The sequence below is a fragment of the Dermacentor variabilis genome, chromosome 3, assembly GCF_050947875.1.
Source record: "Dermacentor variabilis isolate Ectoservices chromosome 3, ASM5094787v1, whole genome shotgun sequence".
Classification (NCBI taxonomy): Eukaryota; Metazoa; Arthropoda; class Arachnida; order Ixodida; family Ixodidae; genus Dermacentor; species Dermacentor variabilis.
Window position 1 is genome coordinate 223,334,245 of NC_134570.1, and position 19,604 is coordinate 223,353,848.

General features: G+C 46.2%; 1 protein-coding gene across 3 annotated transcripts in view; it reads left to right on the forward strand.

Moving 5' to 3' along the window:
• The window catches only part of mRpL20 (mitochondrial ribosomal protein L20), a 98,855-nt gene that overhangs the window by 9,101 nt on the left and 70,150 nt on the right, over window positions 1-19,604 (forward strand). For all 3 annotated transcript variants that reach the window (XM_075686888.1, XM_075686889.1, XM_075686887.1), the window contains one exon: window positions 8,884-8,994. In XM_075686888.1, the coding sequence (XP_075543003.1) occupies window positions 8,884-8,994 (111 nt within the window). The remainder of the gene's footprint in view (window positions 1-8,883; window positions 8,995-19,604) is intronic.

The window sequence follows — 19,604 nt, forward strand, 5'->3', positions numbered from 1 at the left end:
GCAGAGCTTAGCCCCGATCGCTTGGCGAACGAGTTCAGGAGGAAAAGCATGGTTAAGGAGGAGAGTAACTTGTAATCGCTTGCAGCTCCATTAATACGTAACGCTTCACTTAAATTGTGGTGCGAAGGTTCTACTTAAGTTGTACCCTACGCGTCTATAAAATTTGTCCGAATTGTTTCAGGGGCCCTTTAAGAATATGTGAGCGCCACGTAGCTGGACAGAACCAAGGTAACGTTGTTTGCCATCGCTTGGAAATACTCCAATTATTTTTTCATTCTGCCTAATTGCATAAGTAGTCTGAATTAAACACCGTCTCAATTATTATAATTACGTGAGAAGTGTCAATCAGAAAATTGTAGAGCAACATGAAAAACACCCAATACACATTACTGTTGCTCAATACATGCTATATAACAGTGTTTTTCCAAGCAGGAAAGAGCCCGCAAATGTACGCAAAATTGCTGTGCGCCTGGCCACTCGAGGCACTTTCCGTGTATTCGTGAGCTTCTTTCATGCTCAGAAAAACACTTTTATGTAGCACGTATTGAGCAACAGTAATCTGTATTGGGGGTTTTCATGTTGCTCTACAATTTTATCATTGACACTTTTAATCTAATTATAATATTTGAGAAGTTCATTAATTAATGAATACTAATTACATATGTAATCAGGCAGAATGAAAACAATAATTGGAGTATCTCCAAGCAACATCAAACATTACCTTGGTTCTGTCCAGCTACGTGGCATTCACATTTTTTAAAACTCTGGCTAAAGTTCGCTGGGAGTGCAGCCTGTATAGTTCAAGGAATAGGAGCACATAAGAAAAATAACGACTTCACTGACGATTTGGCTACGGGGCGGGCCTTCATTGAAATTGATGGCTTGGCCAGTCCTGTGGCCGAAATGCCAGTAAGGTCTTGTTATTTTTCCTATGTGCGTCTCTTCTTTGAACTATTTCTGTGCTCGGTCCTGTGACTCTATGGTTCAGTGATATATTATTTATTTATTTATTAATTTCAACATACTGTCTACCCTTTGACAGTGTTATTACAGGAGCGGGGTACAGAAAGAAAACAGGTTGACACATAAACAGTTACAATAATAGTAATTGTCACGGGCAAATTTGCTGAACAAGTACAAATAGGAAGAAAGGAATATACGTACAACAGTAAGTATGAATATGAATATTTACAAGCATGCTAATAGAAAAAGGAAATGATCATATGGAGAATACAAACAAATACTATGACATCAAGCTGATGAGTACGTATAGTGAGTTATGTAACAGCTCAAGGAAATAATCAATTCTTTGCTGTTCAACTACAAGTTGGTCAAGAGTATTCCATTCCCAAATGCATCTAGGGAGAAAAGAATAATAGAATGTATTGTTGCACGAATATTCTAGGAGTGTGAGAGCATGCGTATGACGTAGGTGCCGTGTTTGTTTAGTTTTGATGTATGTTGTGTGGTCTATTTTAAAATAGTTGTGCAGTAGCATATGTAAGAACTTCAGGCGGTGAATTTTAGCTCGACTTTGGGGTGAGGGAAAACCTGCTCGGCATAGCAATTCTGTCGGGGAATCAAGGTGTTGATAGTGGCCAAAAATAAATCTAATCGCTTTGTGTTGCATGCTGTCAAGCATGCTGATACCGCTACTTGTGAAAGGGAACCAGATTATATTGGCATATTCTAGAATCGGTCCAACAAGTGTGGTGTATGCTAAAAGCTTAGTGTCATGGTCAGCGTGCCGCAGCGTCCGCTTAGGGAAAAAAATTTTTTTCCATAGCTTTCGCGGTTATAGCTTCTGTGTGATCTGTCAAACTGATATCAGAAGTTATTACACCAAAATATTTGTACCGGCTTACATTTCGGAGCGTGACATTATTAAAACCATAAGGAAATGCTAAGCTTGTTTTCGTTTTTGTTATTGACATTGCAACTATTTTGCCTGAATTAATCACAATTTGCCAGTTAGAGCACCAACATACTACTTCATTCAGGATAACGTTCAGCTCAATTTGTTCACTAGCTTTTAACCTCTTTATACAGTACGCAGTTGTCTGCAAATAGCCTAATATTTGCGTTAATGTTGACTGCCATTTATTAACAACACAAATAATATTGGTGGCAAGACGGATCCCTGGGGCGTACCGGATGTGACATCTAACGTGTCAGAAACGTGATCACTGCATTGAACGAATTGTTGACGGCTGGACAAATAGCTTGATATCCCATCGAGTCACTGGCCCATCCCCAAGTTTGCGGACCAGCTGGAAAACTAGCTTTTCATGGCAAACTCGATCAAATGCCTTTGAGAAATCCATAAAAATTATGTCTATTTGGGAGTGTTCGTTAATACCCTGGGCCAAGTCATCCATTATTTCGACAAGTTGCGTTATGGTTGATAGGCCTCTCCGAAAACTGTGCTGGTTGGAGTGTAGCAGATCATTGTCTTCGATGAACTGTAATGAATTTGAGGACGATATGCTTGAGTATTTTACAGCTAGTACACGTCAGGAAAATGGGCCTGTAGTTTGATGGGATCATCTTGTCACCGGATTTATGCACTGGGATTATTTTTGAGACTTTCCATTTGAAAGGAATCTGTGAATCCTGGATAGATTTTGTGAATAATAAGCGAGGATACTTACTAACTGGTTCTGCATATCATTTGAGAAAAGCGTTTGGTATCTCGTCTGTGTCACAGTTCTTTTTTTCATCAAGGTTTTATAGCATACACAGTATATCTGTCTATTATTTCGGGTGTTTCTAGTAATTTATTTTTGGTAGATTAGATATTTGGGGAATGTTTCATTAGTCCATTATCGATTGTAAAAATCGACTGGAAGAAGCAATTAGATTGATCCGCCTTATCTTTTGTTTCTATTGAAGGAGAGGCCTCAAAACTGGTGCTAGTTTCAAAATTCTTTCTTAGTGGAAGTGCCTTATCAAATCAGTGGCTTCAATTCGTCTATGACAATATTGACGCGTGGACTTGTTCAACTTTTTTGAGTGAGCACTTTTCGCCATCTAACAAACGTTATTGCTCAATGCAGAACGCGCCGGCATATATCAGAAATTTCTGGAATGTTATCGATGGTTCTATCTGCTGTCTGTTGTTGCCGAACCTTGTGCAATCTGATTGCATGTATGCGCGATGCGAATGGTGTAGAACTTTCTGGATGACACGTGGGCACCAGCGCTTACTCTGAAATGTTCGATGTTTGATGTATAAAAGCTGACGTGCTTGACCTGCTGATCAATTTTGACTATCGCCGACCATGTTCGCCGCTGTTGCTGTGCTTTGAGTGTAACTTGCTTTTGTGGGCAGAAGTTTGCCCAATAAAAAGTTAGTTTTGCCTTTCACAGTTTTACAGCTGTATTATTCACTGTCACTACTACGTGAGAATATGTGTGCTAAAGTAATTAGTTAAATAGTGAAATTTTGTTCGTTGGTCAATTATGTGTATTGATTTCCAGTGTAAGTAGTGTATACCTCTTCGAGCATTCCAGCTCAATAAGTAGATTTGTGCTAAATGCCACAGGTGACTTAAAAAAATATCGGCTAGCATTAAAAAAAGAAGTTTACGATGTAACAAAGTATTTTAATTTCCGGATCTAAGTTACGTTGAAATTCCTGTATTTTTTTTTCGCCATTTAACGCAGTAATTTTGCAACCCAGTTTTGAATTAATAAAGTTTTCAGCCATTTCAATCATGTTATTGGAGACTGTATGGCTAGTAAATCAGCAAAAAAAAATTAGAGTGAAGTTCATGAATGTAGGTTACGGGCAAGCGTATGAACACCGCGAACATTCAGTTTGTGCTTCAACGCTGTGGTGCTCGTTGTGCATGTTCACAGCGTTTTCTTGCAGGTCTATAAAGTGATCAAAAAGTTGGCCGAGGCAAATGTTACCGAGCGTCCTTCCGCATGAAAAGTTTGAGCTGCAACACCGCCGTACACGACACAGTGGGCAGGAAACACTGCTGCGCCGTTAGTCGCGTTGCTAAACAACTTGTTGAGGCTGCGGGGCGTGTGGCAGCTCACAGTGTGGGAGAAACACGAGAGCCACTGATTCCTTGTGTGCAAGAGGGATAAAGAGGAAGTGAACGCGCACTAATGTGTTCAGGCAAGTGAAGGTAGGGGCGGGTAGGAACACGTGCCTATCTGCCATCTCCTCCTCGCGCGTGTCCATGCGTGGGCCGTGCGCCGTATCTTGGAGGTAATCTCTGTGGAAAATGCAAAGGGCAAGCTGAAATGGTCGGTGCCTTCACACGCATTTTGTTGTGCACATGCGCGTAGTGTTGGTGGTTGCATAATCTCAAGTTTCCGAGACACAGTGCAAAGTGCTCGGTCACGTGAATGCAAGTTCTTGGTCATCTAGTGAGATCTGTTAATCGTTGTCTGAGTGTGCGTGACACCGATAAAGTTACGAACGTTACCTCGTGTAGTTGTCTCTTGGCCATGGCCATAATGCTCTGCCTTACTGGCAAAACTGTGCCTTTGAATTTTTTATTTTTTTTGCTCTGGACAAATATTCTTATCTTTTTGTTTTTTATTTGCAGGTGCCCTCGGTAGGCACTAAGCGTGGTCTACTATCGTGTCCAAGATTTGCGGTGCTTTGCGACGTAATGCACGCAAATCTCGGATATCGCATTGCTCTCAGCGCGATCTGCATCACACGTACTGGTGCTCAGAACTGTGCTATCATGACCCAACCTTCTTGCAATTTGTTTATAAGTGCTTACTAACAAGATACTGAAGTACTAAAGCGCCAAACAGACAACACAAGAAGAGACACGGACGAGCGCTTACTGACAACTGATGCTTTATTGACGGAAACACATAATATATATACGCAAATTTGGCGGCGCAACTCACGCATTATCAAAAATCACATGGTAACCAGGCAAAAGGCGATAGAACGATTGTGAAGGTGACGTTCATGAAGACGACACGTGGTGTACACGGCCAAATGACTATAAATGATAATGGTTACGCGATACACAAACACCGCCGTAAGGGAGTACCCCATAAAAACTAAAAGATTAAGAATTTTCACCCAGCGCAGGTGGCACATCAACATGCCCAGTTCTAACTAAGGGCTTCTAAAAAGGCCATTTTACTTGTATACAGAATTTTTGATGGCTTGCTCACGCATTCAAGGCCCTTCCTTTAAATGTGGAAGGCTTCCTTCAGCTCACGGGCAACACTGTCTCGACTTCTGTACAGAACAATAGTATCTCTTAGGCGAGGCTTGCACCCGCACTCTTTGCAATGGATGGCCATATTGGAACCAGTTCCTTTTTCTTGTGAGCGTTCGTGTTCTATTAGCCTTTCATTTAAACACCGCCCCGTTTGTCCAATGTAAACCTTTTTGCATGAGAGCGGAATTTGATAAACTACCCCTTCCTTGCAACTGACAAGTGGATCGGTATGCTGGGTTCTGCAGGTCGCGCATTCTGTTTTTTGGTTGTTAACGCGGGCGCACAGTGTAGCAAGTTTTTGAGGGGCTGAGAAAACAACCGGGACTTTGAATTTACTCGCAACCTTTTTCAGGTTGTGAGCTAAGCGGTGAGAGTAGAAAGGCACCATTCCGTTTCAGAATTCTGTGGGCATGTCAGTTGAAAATTGCATTAGGCTTCTGAAGTTTTATCTTAGTTCCACGCTAGTTTAGTTTGATGATAGGGTTTATGTGCAGAAGAAGGGCATCTGTATAGGACCCTGTGTAGCCCCTATCTTAAGCAACATTTTTCTTTCGGCCGTTAATAGCGTTTTGGACAGCATGCTTGACAAACAGAAGGTTTTGAAAGTATTTAGATATGTACTAGATGATTTCCTAATTGTGTTAAACAGACAGGATCCACCAGGCCACCAAGAATCTGTCAAAGAGATGCTAGATGTTTTTAAAAAATATAGCCATGGTTTTAGAATACACCTTTGAACTACCAAAGAACAATAAGTTAGAGTTCTTAGACCTCGAGCTCAGCCTGGCAGCTGAAGTGCACTGGAAGTACCAACCCCGAGCGCAAAAAGAGCTTATGAGTCAGCCCACTCTAAGATCGTAAAAAGAGCGATAGCCACAGGGGCATTAGAATCGGCTGCCAGGAAATCATGTAAGCATGCCATACGAAGCAGCTTCCAACAGCAGATTGAAAGGCTAAAGGAGGTGGGGTTTCCACAGACAGTTCTAAGTTCTGTCGTAGAGTGCCTGCTCCAGAAAATAAAAGGGAAAGCAAGAAAAAACACGCAATAACAAACGAGGAGATTAAGACCTGTAGTCGTACTGTACTCTCACCACGTAACTCACAACCTGAAAAAGGTCGCGAGTAAATTCAAAGTCCCGGTTGTTTTCTCAGCCCCTCAAAAACTTGCTACATTGTGCGCCCGTGTTAACAACCAAAAAATAGAACGCGCGACCTGCGGAACCCAGCATACCGATCCACTTGTCAGTTGCAAGGAAGGGGTAGTTTATCAGATTCCGCTCTCATGCAAAAAGGTTTGCATTGGACAAACGGGGCGGTGTTTAAATGAAAGGCTAAAAGAACACAAATGCCCACAGGAACAAGGAACTGGTTCCAATATGGCCATCCATTGCAAAGAGTGCGGGTGCAAGCCTCGCCGAAGAGATACTATTGTTCTGGACAGAAGTCGAGACAGTGTTGCCCGTGAGCTGAAGGAAGCCTTCCACATTTAAAGGAAGGGCCTTGAATGCGTGAGCAAGCCATCAAAAATTCTGTATACAAGTGAAATGGCCTTTTTAGAAGCCCTTAGTTAGAACTGGGCATGTTGCTGTGCCGCCTGCGCTTGGCTAAAATTCTTAATCTTTTAGTTTTTATGGGGTACTCCCTTACGGCGGTGTTTGTATATCGCGTAACCATTATCATTTATAGTCATTTGGCCCTGTACACCACGTGTCGTCTTCATGAACGTCACCTTCACAATCATTCTATTGCCTTTTGCCTGGTTAGCATGTGATTTTTGACAATGCGCGAGTTGCGCCGCCAAATTTGCGTATTTATATTGTGTGTTTCTGTCAATAAAGCATCAGTTGTCAGTAAGCGCTCGTCCGTGTCTCTTCTTGTGTCTGTATGGCGCTTTAGTACTTCAGTAACATGCACCAACCAGTCCAACAAAAAGTTGTGCTGGAATACTAACAAGATGCTATCCACCAGAAATGCTCTGGGAGTTCGTGAAGTTGTTTTAATGATGAAGCTTTAAAACCTTGAATTAATGAAATTTTTGATTTAACAAATTTTTTTGCTGCAAGTACAACTCTGTTATATGGAGGTTCGACTGTATATAGTGGTAGTTAGTAGCAAAGCTGGTGCTTTATCTGGCACGACTGATCACCCACTAGCTCCTGTGGAGTGTGTTTGAGGATGCTGCTTTTTGATTTGGACGGATGGTCAGTCACAGGATATTTTTCATTATTGTGGCCCTTCTTTGTCAGCCAGAAAATACAAGCGGGTCAAAATTACCTGACTGAAAACATGTGAGCTCTATGTTTCTTTGCATTTCCTACAATTTATTCGTTGACGGCATGGCATTAAGAGCAGTAATTAAAAATTGCTAAGTGCAATTAATTAATCAATTGAATGGCATCAACAACAAAAATGACTGGTGGCTGCGCTAATCGACTGAACAAATTGCAGTTGGTTATCTTCGCATAGAATGGCTTGTCTTTCTTAAAAAGCAATGCATGATAGGTGGGACACCCTGTTTACTCATATATTGGGGGCGAGGACTTACGGAGTCGCTATCTGTTGAAAATGCCTCCCTTGTGTAGTATGAGGGATCATGCGGCGCGCTCCTCATAGGTTTTGCTTACGGCGCTCAACAAAAACACTACGCGGTAGCCCTCCTGGACATTTCTGTATCTACTCTTAAAATGAGGGAAGTTTCTTATTGTCGAAATAATAATCTTGGGCAAATTGAAAGCACCAAATTGTTTACAGACGTTATCTCTTTACCGAATACGTACAGTGAACTGGCACGGTCGCTGCGATGGAGTCTCCCAAACCGGCTTCTTGTTTGAAAGGTAGACAGCCACTGAGAGCAAACTATGCGAAATATGTTCTTGTAGTGGGCTGCCTGTGTAACAAGATGGAGCATAACAGAATGAAGCCTCAGTGCAGCAATCGCACAGTTTCCAGTGGTGAAGCTTTTCTAGTGGTGAAGCTCGCCCCCAATAGCACTCCTCACTTATATGTTATCATACGTATGTTTTCTTTCATCACCTATAAGCACTCATCGTGTGTTGTGGGCTCAAAAGGTTGGCTTGTATAATGACACAGTTGTCTTTGTCCCCACCATTTCATGTGAGCCTGCTGAAAGTCTAGGTGACCAACGTTACATACTTTTTCATGTTGCTGTGTTCAAATTAGCTTAGCAGGAAGCTCATGCTATCTGTAGCCGCTTCCCAAATCTTTCCTGTGTTCCTGTCCTTCCTTGCTTCTCTAAATACAAGAGAAGTGGAGTAACAGTACAGATTTAATTGATGATTGCTTTGCTGTGTGGCCCACAATTTAGATGACTCATATAAACATAAATGTAATTCAGCAGCTTTTCAACATCACACTTAGCCTCTCTCGTTCCTTTTGAAACCTGGTCCGCGCTTTACAAACTGATGTAGGTCATATCTGGACCTGCAGTTAGGTAAACTTTTCAAGATATTTTTACTCAGAAGCAAATGCAGAGTGCACTTACACTGCAGCTGCTTGACAGGCACCAGGATTTTGCCAGCTTAGGATAGGATGCAGTTGCCGCATTCAGCTTTGGTAAATGACAGAGAATGAAAGCTTTGAATATAGAATTTGTGATTGTGTGGCTAATGATAATGTGCTGGGCTGCTTAACTGTCTGGATGGGCTTTGTTCTGCAGAACTTCTACGGCAGGCGGCGCAACTGCTACCGCCTGGCGATACGAAGTGTCCAGAAGGCCCTGCTTCACTCGCAGGCAGGGCGGCAAGCCAAGCGGGACGGGCTCCAGCAGGTGCGTGTTGCATGGATTCTCTTGAGGCGACGCCTTAGCCTCCTCACACGAGTAGCCACTCTCTGAGAGGCAGCCCACAAAAGTCACATTTGGCAGAAAGTGCACTGACCTCCCTTGAAAACTTAAGAAAAAAAAAAACGATTTTGCACTTACCTCTGCTTTGATTTAGCTGGTATTTTGCTGCAAGATCACATGTCGTAGTTCTGCTTGTTCAGTATAACACTTGGAATTGTTACTTCCATGGTTTGTCGACAAACAAAAAATACAAATCTGCCTTCAGCTGCACCTGCACATCTCAACCCTTCTGTGATTAACGAAGTCCTGTTTGCCTGAAGGGGCTGTGCACAACCACACTGCAAGCATCGGAAGTGGCAAAGGAGTCGCAATGTGTTGAACATCATTTATTGCAAGAGGCATCATAGATGAAGGCAACTTTGCACTTTTTTTCTTGACAAACCCGGCAAGTACAAGTGCCAAGTGTTACATTAAATGATCCAGACAGTAAACTTGGATGCTGCTGCAAAATTTAAGCAAATATAAAGCAGAAAAGCTTCAAAAGAATTTAAAGGGAAAAATGCAGGTCACTATAGCGTAAGAAATCAGAGAACACAAGGCTAACTGTCCAGTTCACCGGCACAGGCTGCAAAATTTGCAAAAGAGATAAAATGTGCAAAACAGGGCCAATGTGACAGCTTAGAGCGGGCATCAAGAAAAGTTTTTCTATAAAGTAGGTGAAACAATCTTCTGTCAACCAACAAGTCAGGAAGCTTCTTTTGGTACACTGTTGTAGAATTTTTTCCGATTTGCCCAACTTGCAGTTGCTCTTAGTTGCCCTATTTTTACTGCTGATACTGATGATACTTGTACATGTTCAGCTTGTTTCACGTCCCGCACATATGTAGTAGTCTACGTTGGAGACTAAACACTTCGTCTGTGTCCTCTCATTTGTGATTGCGTTTTTTTATGCAACCTTCGAGTTTACCTCACACACTGGCCTAAGAAACACATTACTGAAGTATATTGCAAAAATGGCCCTTGTTTAGAAGATGGGAGGGATTGTGCAGGTGTCGCCACCTCCCTGTTGGCCCTTTGAGCATCCAAGGAAAGAAAAAGACAAGTTCTTGATTAGCTTCTATTCCTGCTTCGCTCTGGTTTTTCAGTTAAATTTGTGCGTACCGACGCTTCCGTGGCAGGTACAGTATCAAAAGCAATGATGGACGTTCTGCCCCCTCTGCCGCCTTTTGGAGGGTGGTGGTACGGCAAATACGATGAGGGCTGCACATTATACTGTATCTGTGCATTGTGTATGTGCACACTTCACACCACAGCACAGTCATCTTAGCGAGCAGAGTTAGAAGTTACTGCAATGTAGCCATGAGACTGTCTATAGCGTTCATAATTTTAACCGCTGTTAGCGCCACTGGTGTACTCAAAGCGGATAGTAGCAGCTGCAGGGCGGCGATTATTTGTTGCAGCATGGTTTTGATAAGAGTCCGATGGTGCCATCTGATTGCACTGTCCTTGCTCGCACTGACAGTCTAAGGCCCGTGTGCGCGGCGGCAAGCGGGGCCATACATTCGATTCCGGGCTTGCGCAGCTGGCTTGAAGCAATGGTTTAGAGAGATTTATTGAGGCCATTTCAACTACCTTCTCCTGGACCTGCGGAATTGGAGCTAGGGAGCTCTCGTTTGGACCTACAGCTTGCCCACGCCGATGACGCATTGGTCTCCTCCGCTGTTGCACTGACGCTGCCGCCTCCTTGTGGGACATACTTGTCTTGCTCATTTTGTTCAGTACTTTTTTCTCCTTCTTTTGTTTAGGACACTCCTTGGAATTGGCCTCGTGGGGTCCATTGCAATTCGAGCACTTTATTTCTTTCACTGTGCACGAAGATATGTCATGGCTGCCAGCACAGCGGAGGCATGTCGTATGGCCTGTGCATACAGCGCTGACATGGCTTAGCTTAAGGCACTTGTGGCATTGCAGTGGCCGGGGCACATAAGGACGCACCGGGTGCCTCACGTAGCCCACCTTGACATGATCAGGTAGCGTGTCTCCCTCGATCGTCGATCGACCAAAGCGGTGAAAATCCATGACCTTCACTGTTGAAGACAGAAGCCTTCATAGCTCTTCGTCGCAGATGTCAATCATGACATCGGAAATAACACTTGCCCTAGTGTGACCACAATGCACGATGAACGACCGGACTTGTATGTGTCCTAGTATGCACATGGTTTTCAATTTTTCTAGTGCGGCCTGCGTCGTTACTTCCACTGTAACTATGTTTTTCTTGGTGTTAAAACGCACCTTGTTAATTCCTTTTGGAGCCACATTACCAAGGTAAGTGTTAAGAATCTGTCTGTGTACAGAATTTAAATTCTTAGACACATCATAATGAGTGGACACGTGATAGGTCTCACTTAAAGTGCCCCAACTGCGATAGGCCGCACCAGGCAGTGTCGAAGGACTGTTGGAAATTAAAGACTGAAATGTCCGTGCTAAGGAAAATGGTGTGGGATCACTCCACACACAGAGATGCGGCCACCAAGGTACATCGCTGCCATAGACCCTCACGTAATGGCATGAGGAGATCAACATCAATTACAGGACAACATGTACTCCCTGAAAAGCTCCTGTTATTCCTCAATAGCCAGGGCCACTTCTAACCACGTCTACTCTTCTGAACACCTAGAACACTACTACATGGCGTTCTTTGCAATCTCAGAGTACAGAAGTGCAGCGTGAACACCAGCATGAATGTGAACCTTCGTCGTTGGATAAGCAAACCACGGCAATGCTTACACAATTGATTTGCTCCTTGCGAATGCTGCTTATAGGAGTTAAGACGCCCTTTGCCAAGGCTGCGGTAAAAATGCTCGACACGTAGAACCAGTGCTTGCTGCTACGTAAGAGCTAGCAAAAACCGTGGCATCATCATCTTTAATGTTATCACTGCAGGAAAGGATCAGCCGTTCCGTTATATTTCAGTGGGACGTACAAGGCCTACGAGGTTGCCTCGGAGATCTTAACCAGAGAGTGCTCAAGTATCCATTTCCAGTTGTTGTGATGTGCGAGCTGAATATGACATCAACATTTAGGCTTTCTATTATGATATCATCGAGCGATGGCTCAAGAGACGAGCTGCCACGAGAACGACGAAGAAGTTGGTCGGTGCCCTTGGCACGAGCGAGTGTCAGCCTGGCTGCCTGGCTCCAGTGTAAATAGCATCTTTCGTCTGTGTCTTTCCACACGTAACATTTCTGGTGGAGGTCAGCGATCCCCGTCCTCAGCACGGAACTCCGGAGTGGTCGCTACATCGAGCTTGTCACCATGCCTCCCGGTGACGAGACCGCCTCTGCAACGGCTTCGGCTTGTCCGAATGCTCCAATTGTCACGGTTGCCCAACATCGCGACCCTGGTGCGTTCTCTGGCCTGGAGGGAGAGGACGTTGACAAATGGATCAAGCTCTATAAACACGCCAGTGCTAATAACAGGTGGGACCCAACGATCATGCTCGCCAATGTCATCCTTTATATCGGCGGCACCCCACGCGTGTGGCACCAAACGCATGACGACGAGATAAACAGTTGGGACAGATTCAAAGAAAAGCTCAGGGAACTGTTCGGCGACCCCATTGGGCGCAAGGCTGCCGCGAGAAAGGCTCTTGCGTCTCGTGTTCTACAGGGCCGTACGTTTCATACATCCTCGACGTCTTGGCGCTCTGCTGCAAAGCTGACGATACTATGTCTGAAGCAGAAAAAGTGTCGCATGTGCTTAAAGGCATCGCTGATGATGCTTTCAATTTGCTTGTTTTCGGCCGCGTCTCGACTATCGACGCCATCATCAAAGAATGCCGTCGCCTTGAACAAGCTAAGAGCCGCCGTATCTCACACCACATTGCGCGGCTACCCAACACTGCTGCTACGTCGACCACCACCTGTGACGACGTCACCCGTATTGTTTGCCGCGAACTCGAGGCCGCCTGTTCGCCAGCCTTCTCCACAACGCCTCCCGATCCGCCAGCAACCACCATTGCGATGATTCAGGCTGTTGTCAGACAGGAATTTGAAAACATGGGTCTGAACACCGTGTGTTCCACGTCTCGACCCAGTGTTCCCCAGTTATCTAGCGGTCTTCCTCGTACCCGGCAGTCCTTTTCTGCCACATCTCGCCGCAACCCGTCCGAATGGCCGACCCCTGATGACAGGCCGATCTGCTTCCACTGCTGTCGCATCGGCCACGTCGCTCGTCACTGCCGCAACCGATGGTCACCACCTCCTCGGACATACGGCGCCACTTATTCCCGCACCTTTGGACCTTCTGTACCCTATGCCACCTGCCATGAACCCACTTCCGCTGATGCCCCTGCTCCAAACCTTCGCCACAGCCGCTCGCCGCCCTCACCTCAACGCCACCAGTCTCATTCGCCCCAACCGCGCCGCTTCTCTTCGCCGCCTATCGCCTCCCGGAGCCAGCCGGAAAACTAGGCACTCCAGCTTCTGGAGGTGAAGCTGCATTGTCGACCCTGCCCTCAAATCCTCTGCTCACGTTACCTACTAACCGAAACCTTCTTGACGTTGACGTTGACGGCTATCCTGTCACGGCACTGATCGATACCGGAGCACATCTTTCTATTATGAGTGCTGCCTTCCGACGACGACTGAACAAACTCCTCACCCCAGCGTCGGCACGCGTTTTTCGCATTGCGGATGACGGTACTGTGCCTATCATCGGCATGTGTACGGCACGTGTCAGCATCGCCGGCCGCCACACTCCTGTCCTCTTCACCGTAATTGCTCATTGTCCCCATGACCTCATTCTCGGCCTCGATTTTCTCTCCGCCCATTCTGCTCTTATTGACAGCTGTTCCGGTACCCTTTGCCTTGAGTTGCCAATGCTCGCAGAACCTTCTGACGCACCCCACTGCCGCTTACACTCCACCGGCTTTCTTCGCCTGCCGCCAAAGTCCATAGCCTACATTGAACTGTTGTCTTTCCCACCAGTTCCTGATGGCGAGTACCTCGTCACTCCTCTGCCCGACATCCCAATACAGTATGACGTCACCGTGCCTCACAGTATACTTACTATTACTGCGAACCACACTCGCATGCCTGTCTGTAACTTTGGATTGGCAAAGCAAATTCTACCGCAAGGTATTTGCCTTGCCACCATTGATTGTCTCGGCAACCAATACGTGGCAGCGTTATCGACCGATGGTTCTCGCGAGCTTAGCATGCCCCTCGCGCCAGCCTTGGGCGTTGATCCCAACATAAAGAAAATGGTTGCGACGGACCTGCCTTCTATGCAGGCTGAAGACCTTCGCGAAGTATTATTGTCCTACTGCGATATTTTCGACTTCGACGATCGCCCTTTAAGCCAGACGCTCGCGGTCAAGCATCGGATTCTTACTGGCGATGCTGCGCCTATTCACCGATGACCGTATCGAGTTTCTGCGTCGGAATGTCGAGTAATTCAAGATGAAGTGAACAAAATGCTCGATAAAAACATCATTGAGCCTTCATTGAATCCCTAGGCGTCACCTGTGGTGTTGGTTAAGAAGAAGGACGGCACGTAGTGCTTCTGTGTAGACTACCGTCATCTGAACAGCATTATAAAGAAGGACGTCTACCCGCTCCCACGTATAGACGACGCCCTTGACTGCCTGCACGGTTCCAGCTATTTCTCGTCTATTGATCTTCGTTCGGGATACTGGCGGATTGCTGTTGACGATATGGACAGAGAAAAAACCGCGTTCATCACACCTGATGGCCTATACCAATTTAAAGTAATGCCGTTTGGATTATGTAACGCCCCTGCCACCTTTGAGCGTATGATGGACGCTTTGCTCCAAGGTTTCAAATGGTCCACATGCCTCTGCTACCTCGACGACGTCATCGTCTTCTCGCCTACGTTCGACACTCACCTTGAGTGTCTCACAACTATACTTGATGTATTCCGAAAGGCGAAGCTGCAACTTAACTCGTCCAAATGTTGTTTTGACCACCGACAAATTACTCTTCTGGGCCATCTCGTTGATGCTTCCGGAGTACAGCCTGATCCCGACAAAACTCGCGCTGTCCGAGAGTTTCCGGTTCCGAAGACAGCCGCAGACGTTCGAAGTTTTGTAGGGCTGTGCTCGTACTTTCGTCGTTTTTTTCGAGATTTTGCGACAATTGCTAGGCCCCTAACTAATCTTTTGATGAAAGGCATACAATTCTCGTGGGGTACAGCTGAAGCCGCCGCCTTCTCTCGTCGTCACTCTTCTAACCTCACCACCCATTCTCGCCCACTTTGACCCTGATGCCCCTACAGAATTACGCACAGATGCCAGCGGTCATGGCGTAGGTGCCGTCGTAGCCCAGCGTCAGCGTGGCAAGGATCGCGTTATTGCTTATGCGAGCCGCCTCCTAGCACCATCGGAGCGCAACTATTCCATTACGGAACGCGAATGCCTTGCTGTTGTCTGGGTGGCTGCGAAGTTTCGTCCTTAGCTTTACGGTCGCCCTTTTTCCGTAGTCACTGACCATCATGCTCTCTGCTGGCTCTCATCGCTAAAAGATCCTATAGGCCGGCTTGGTCAATGGGCTTTGAGGCTACAAGAATTTTCATATTCCGTGGTGTACAAGTCTGGCCGCCTACACCAAGACGATGACAGTTTGTCGCGTTACCCGGTTGACGACTCTGACTCCTCCAATACTGCCAGTGCTTCCTGCGTATTCTCTGTATCCCAGCTGCTTCATTTCGCCGACGAGCAACGCCGTGACGCCTACGTCAGAGCACTCATCGACCGTTTTGAACACTCCGGCCGAAGCCACACTACGTCTCTTCGTCCTCCGCGACGGTACTCTGTACCGTCGTAATCTTCATCCGGACGGCTCTGAGTTCCTACTTGTCATACCTAAACACCTCCGCTCCACCGTTCTAGAAGAGCTCCATGACGCACCAATGGCAGGACACCTCAACGTATCTCGAACCTGTGACTGTGTACGTCGCCGTTTTTTCTGTCCGGGCCTTGCCCGTTCCGTACGACGTTACGTCGCTGCTTTTGAACTTTGCCAACGATGCAAGAAGCCTTCCCAGCTCCCCGCTGGTTACCTGCAGCCGCTCGACATCCCTGCCGAGCCCTTCCATCGTGTCGGCTTGGACCTTCTCTGCCCATTTCCGGAATCCACATCAGGAAACAAGTGGGTTGCAGTCTCAGCGGACTACGTCACCTGCTACGCCGTAACCCGTGCTCTTCCGACCAGTTGCGCAACTGATGTTGCGGACTTCCTCCTGCATGATATCATTTTGATTCATGGTGCTCCGCGTCAATTGCTAACAGACCGCGGCCGCACCTTTTTGGCCAAAGTCATTGACGACATCATGCATGGCTGCTCAATACAGCATAAATTTACCACCTCCTACCACCCTCAAACGAACGGCCTCACTGAGCGTTTGAACCGCACCCTTACAGACATGCTATCCAAATACGTTTCAGACGACCACCGTGACTGGGACCTGGCTCTACCTTACATTACCTTTGCATACAACTCTTCCCGTCTCGAAACTGCTGGCTTTTCCCCGTTTTACTTCTTGTATGGCCGCGAACCGGCGCTACCACCGGACACTGTCCTTCCGTCTGCCACAGCTTCAACTAGCGATTATGCCCCTGATGCAATCACTCATGCTGACCATGCTCGCCAACTTGCGTGTGCTCGTCTACAAGTGTCTCAAGACAAGCAGAAACAACGCTACGACCTCCGTCACTGTGATGTCCATTTTGTGCCCGGCGCCCTCGTGTTGCTTTGGTCACCATCGCGTAAAGTCGGCCTTTGTGAAAAACTGCTTTCCTGTTACACAGGCCCATATCACGTGATACGCAAAGTGACCGATGTCACCTATGAAATCGTTCTAGCCACGCCCACTATGTCCTCTGCTGTGACAACCAGTGACATTGTCCACATTGCCTGACTCAAGCCCTACAACTCTCCATGCACCTTGGATATTTAAGAGCACCATGACGGTGCTTTTGCCGCCGGGGGGTAATATTACGATATCATCGAGCGATGCTCAAGAGACGAGCCGCCGCGAGAACGACGAAGAAGTTGGTCGGTGCCCTTGGCACAAGCGAGTGTCAGCCTGGCAGCCTGGCTCCAGTGTAAATAGCATATAAATAGCATCTTTCGTCTGTGTCTTTCCACACGTAACAATATGAACAATTTGCATCTGAGACAAGTGGAAATCCTAGCACCGGTTTACTATGTGTGCAATGTGGCCTCACATATTTGCTAAGCCAAGTTCCAGTGCGCAACAGCAACAACTACACTTCTATAACACTGAAGCTAAAGCACCGCACAATCTCAGTCATCGGTGACTGTATTTCTCCCAGGGGAAGATTTGACGCTGGACACCCGAAACCTATTCTTGACTCCAGCTAAAGACCTCGGGACATTGTTGGTGACATCAACATGCACCACCATCTTTGAGGTAGTAGGGTCATAAACATCTGAGGAAAACAACTTCTTGACCTCACAAGCAGCAATGGTGATGACATCCTGAACAATGACTCACCAACATATTTCTGTGGCACAACGTACAGCAGCTGTCTCGATTTAGCCATCGCTTTATGATGCCTTTCATCTTCTTCTGCCTGGTCCACAGATGCTGAAACGTATGGCACTGATCACTTACCTACACTAACATGCAATTGAGATGGTTTACCAGACTCCCAAGTTCTCATGGTCGACGCGCTGACTAGAATGCCTTTCAAAACAAATTCGAGGAGTCCTGAGGCTGTATAATTACTCCGAAAGAGATTGAAGAGCACATTACAGCAACACGCATTGTTACAACATCAAATCCCAGAACATCCATTGGTGATGTATGTGAAGAGTTGCAGGCAATCCAACAGCAGGCAATCTGGGTCCTCGAATGACTGAAGAGCTTCTGGCTTTATATAATCTCTCTTGAGCCACAGGAACTGTGCCTGCACACTGGAAGACAAGCAAGATCGTGGCATTATTGAAACCAGGCAAGACACCCCATGCAAAGCTTTCCTACAGGCCTGTGGCACTTGCCAGTTGCATAGGAAAAAAACATGGAACACATGGTTTTGACGCATGATTTTTGGAAAAGTGTAAGTTAGAGATGGATGTTTGTGGTTGGGGTCCAAGATGGCACCCCTCGTGGCCCTAGTGCATGCTGGCAACGCGAAGGAAGAGCCAGGGTCTGGTGGACGACACAGCGTTTATTTCCGCAGCAAAGTGTCCGACCGGGCTGCACCCAGACAACCTCCCCATCTCATCCCGAGCGCCCATTTTTAAGGGCTTGGTCTCGCTCGGTCAAACAACCCCAACAAAAGCGCATGCCTTCTTTGACTGTGTCTGCTTTCGCCCCACCCCTACGCGAGCAACATTCATCTCGTCAACCCCGCAAGCATTTTCAGTCGCTCGGTGCCGGTTAAGTGCCCCCTGCCATGCCCGCTTGAGCAAACTGTTACCTGTTGGTGGCCCTCTGCAGCAACATGGGTTGAAAAAGCTGCATCCAGCAAAATTCCATTCCTCCCTAAATCGAACACCTGCCATGACGGCTCACTCACTTGTAACACACTTTCCACACGTGTTTTGTCATCTCTCTGTGCAGTGGCTTGAGGGATGTTGTCACGGCTCTTAACATCATTTCTCTGACGGCGCCTGTGTGCATTGCTGAATGATTGGCGCCACTGCAGCTGCATCCAGTACGGTGAAAACAGCTAAGATAAACATGGCGAACCGTAGCAAATGTCCCAACTTTTACACTCTCAAACTGACTCCTCCCCCCTCAAGAATGTTGCAGGACACTTTTCCACGTAACGTGACAGAAAAAAAGAAGTTATTTCAATAGCACACAAAAAAATCATATGCAACAATGAGCTTCTCTATTTCAACCCTATGCCATTCAAAAATCTTGCCGGCAGTGTCCTGGTAGCGCGACACGCACCCATAAACAAACACTGCACTTAAACATTCCAAATCACACACCAAGCAACTTTCCTAGTATATGAGAAGTGCTTCGGAGCTCTCTCCGGTTCCACAAGCACTCTCAATGGGAGCGATTGGCACATGGTAGCTTGACAGGCCTAATGTGTGTGGTTTGGATCATCAACAGCCTGTCACTAACACATATTCTATCAGCGCACTGCAAAAATACCATTTCTTTTCAGACGTCGAAACCTGACAAAAGCTTATCACAGCCCAGTTATAGCAAGGTACGCACACAAAAAAAAAAAAAGAAAAAAGAAAGAGACAGTCTAACACAAAAATACAAGAGTCCTCCGCGAAATCAAAGCAAAACCACAAGGTATTAAAACCAATGCTTTACATGTAAGAACCTTTCTAAAATGATATTTGGTGGGAATCACGGACACAATAAAAAAATGGCACTACTTGATAACAATGATAAATATATGCGCTGCATTTCAGAACAAGCAAAACATAGCATACCCAGTATTCAAGGAGAAGTGCTCATTTCTATATTTCCTGGCTGAGGCACGAAAGGGCATCTGTAGCCTTATTGAGCGCACCCTTTATGCACAATTTCCAGATCACATTTTTGGAGCACCAATGCCCAATGTGTGAGCCTTGCACTGG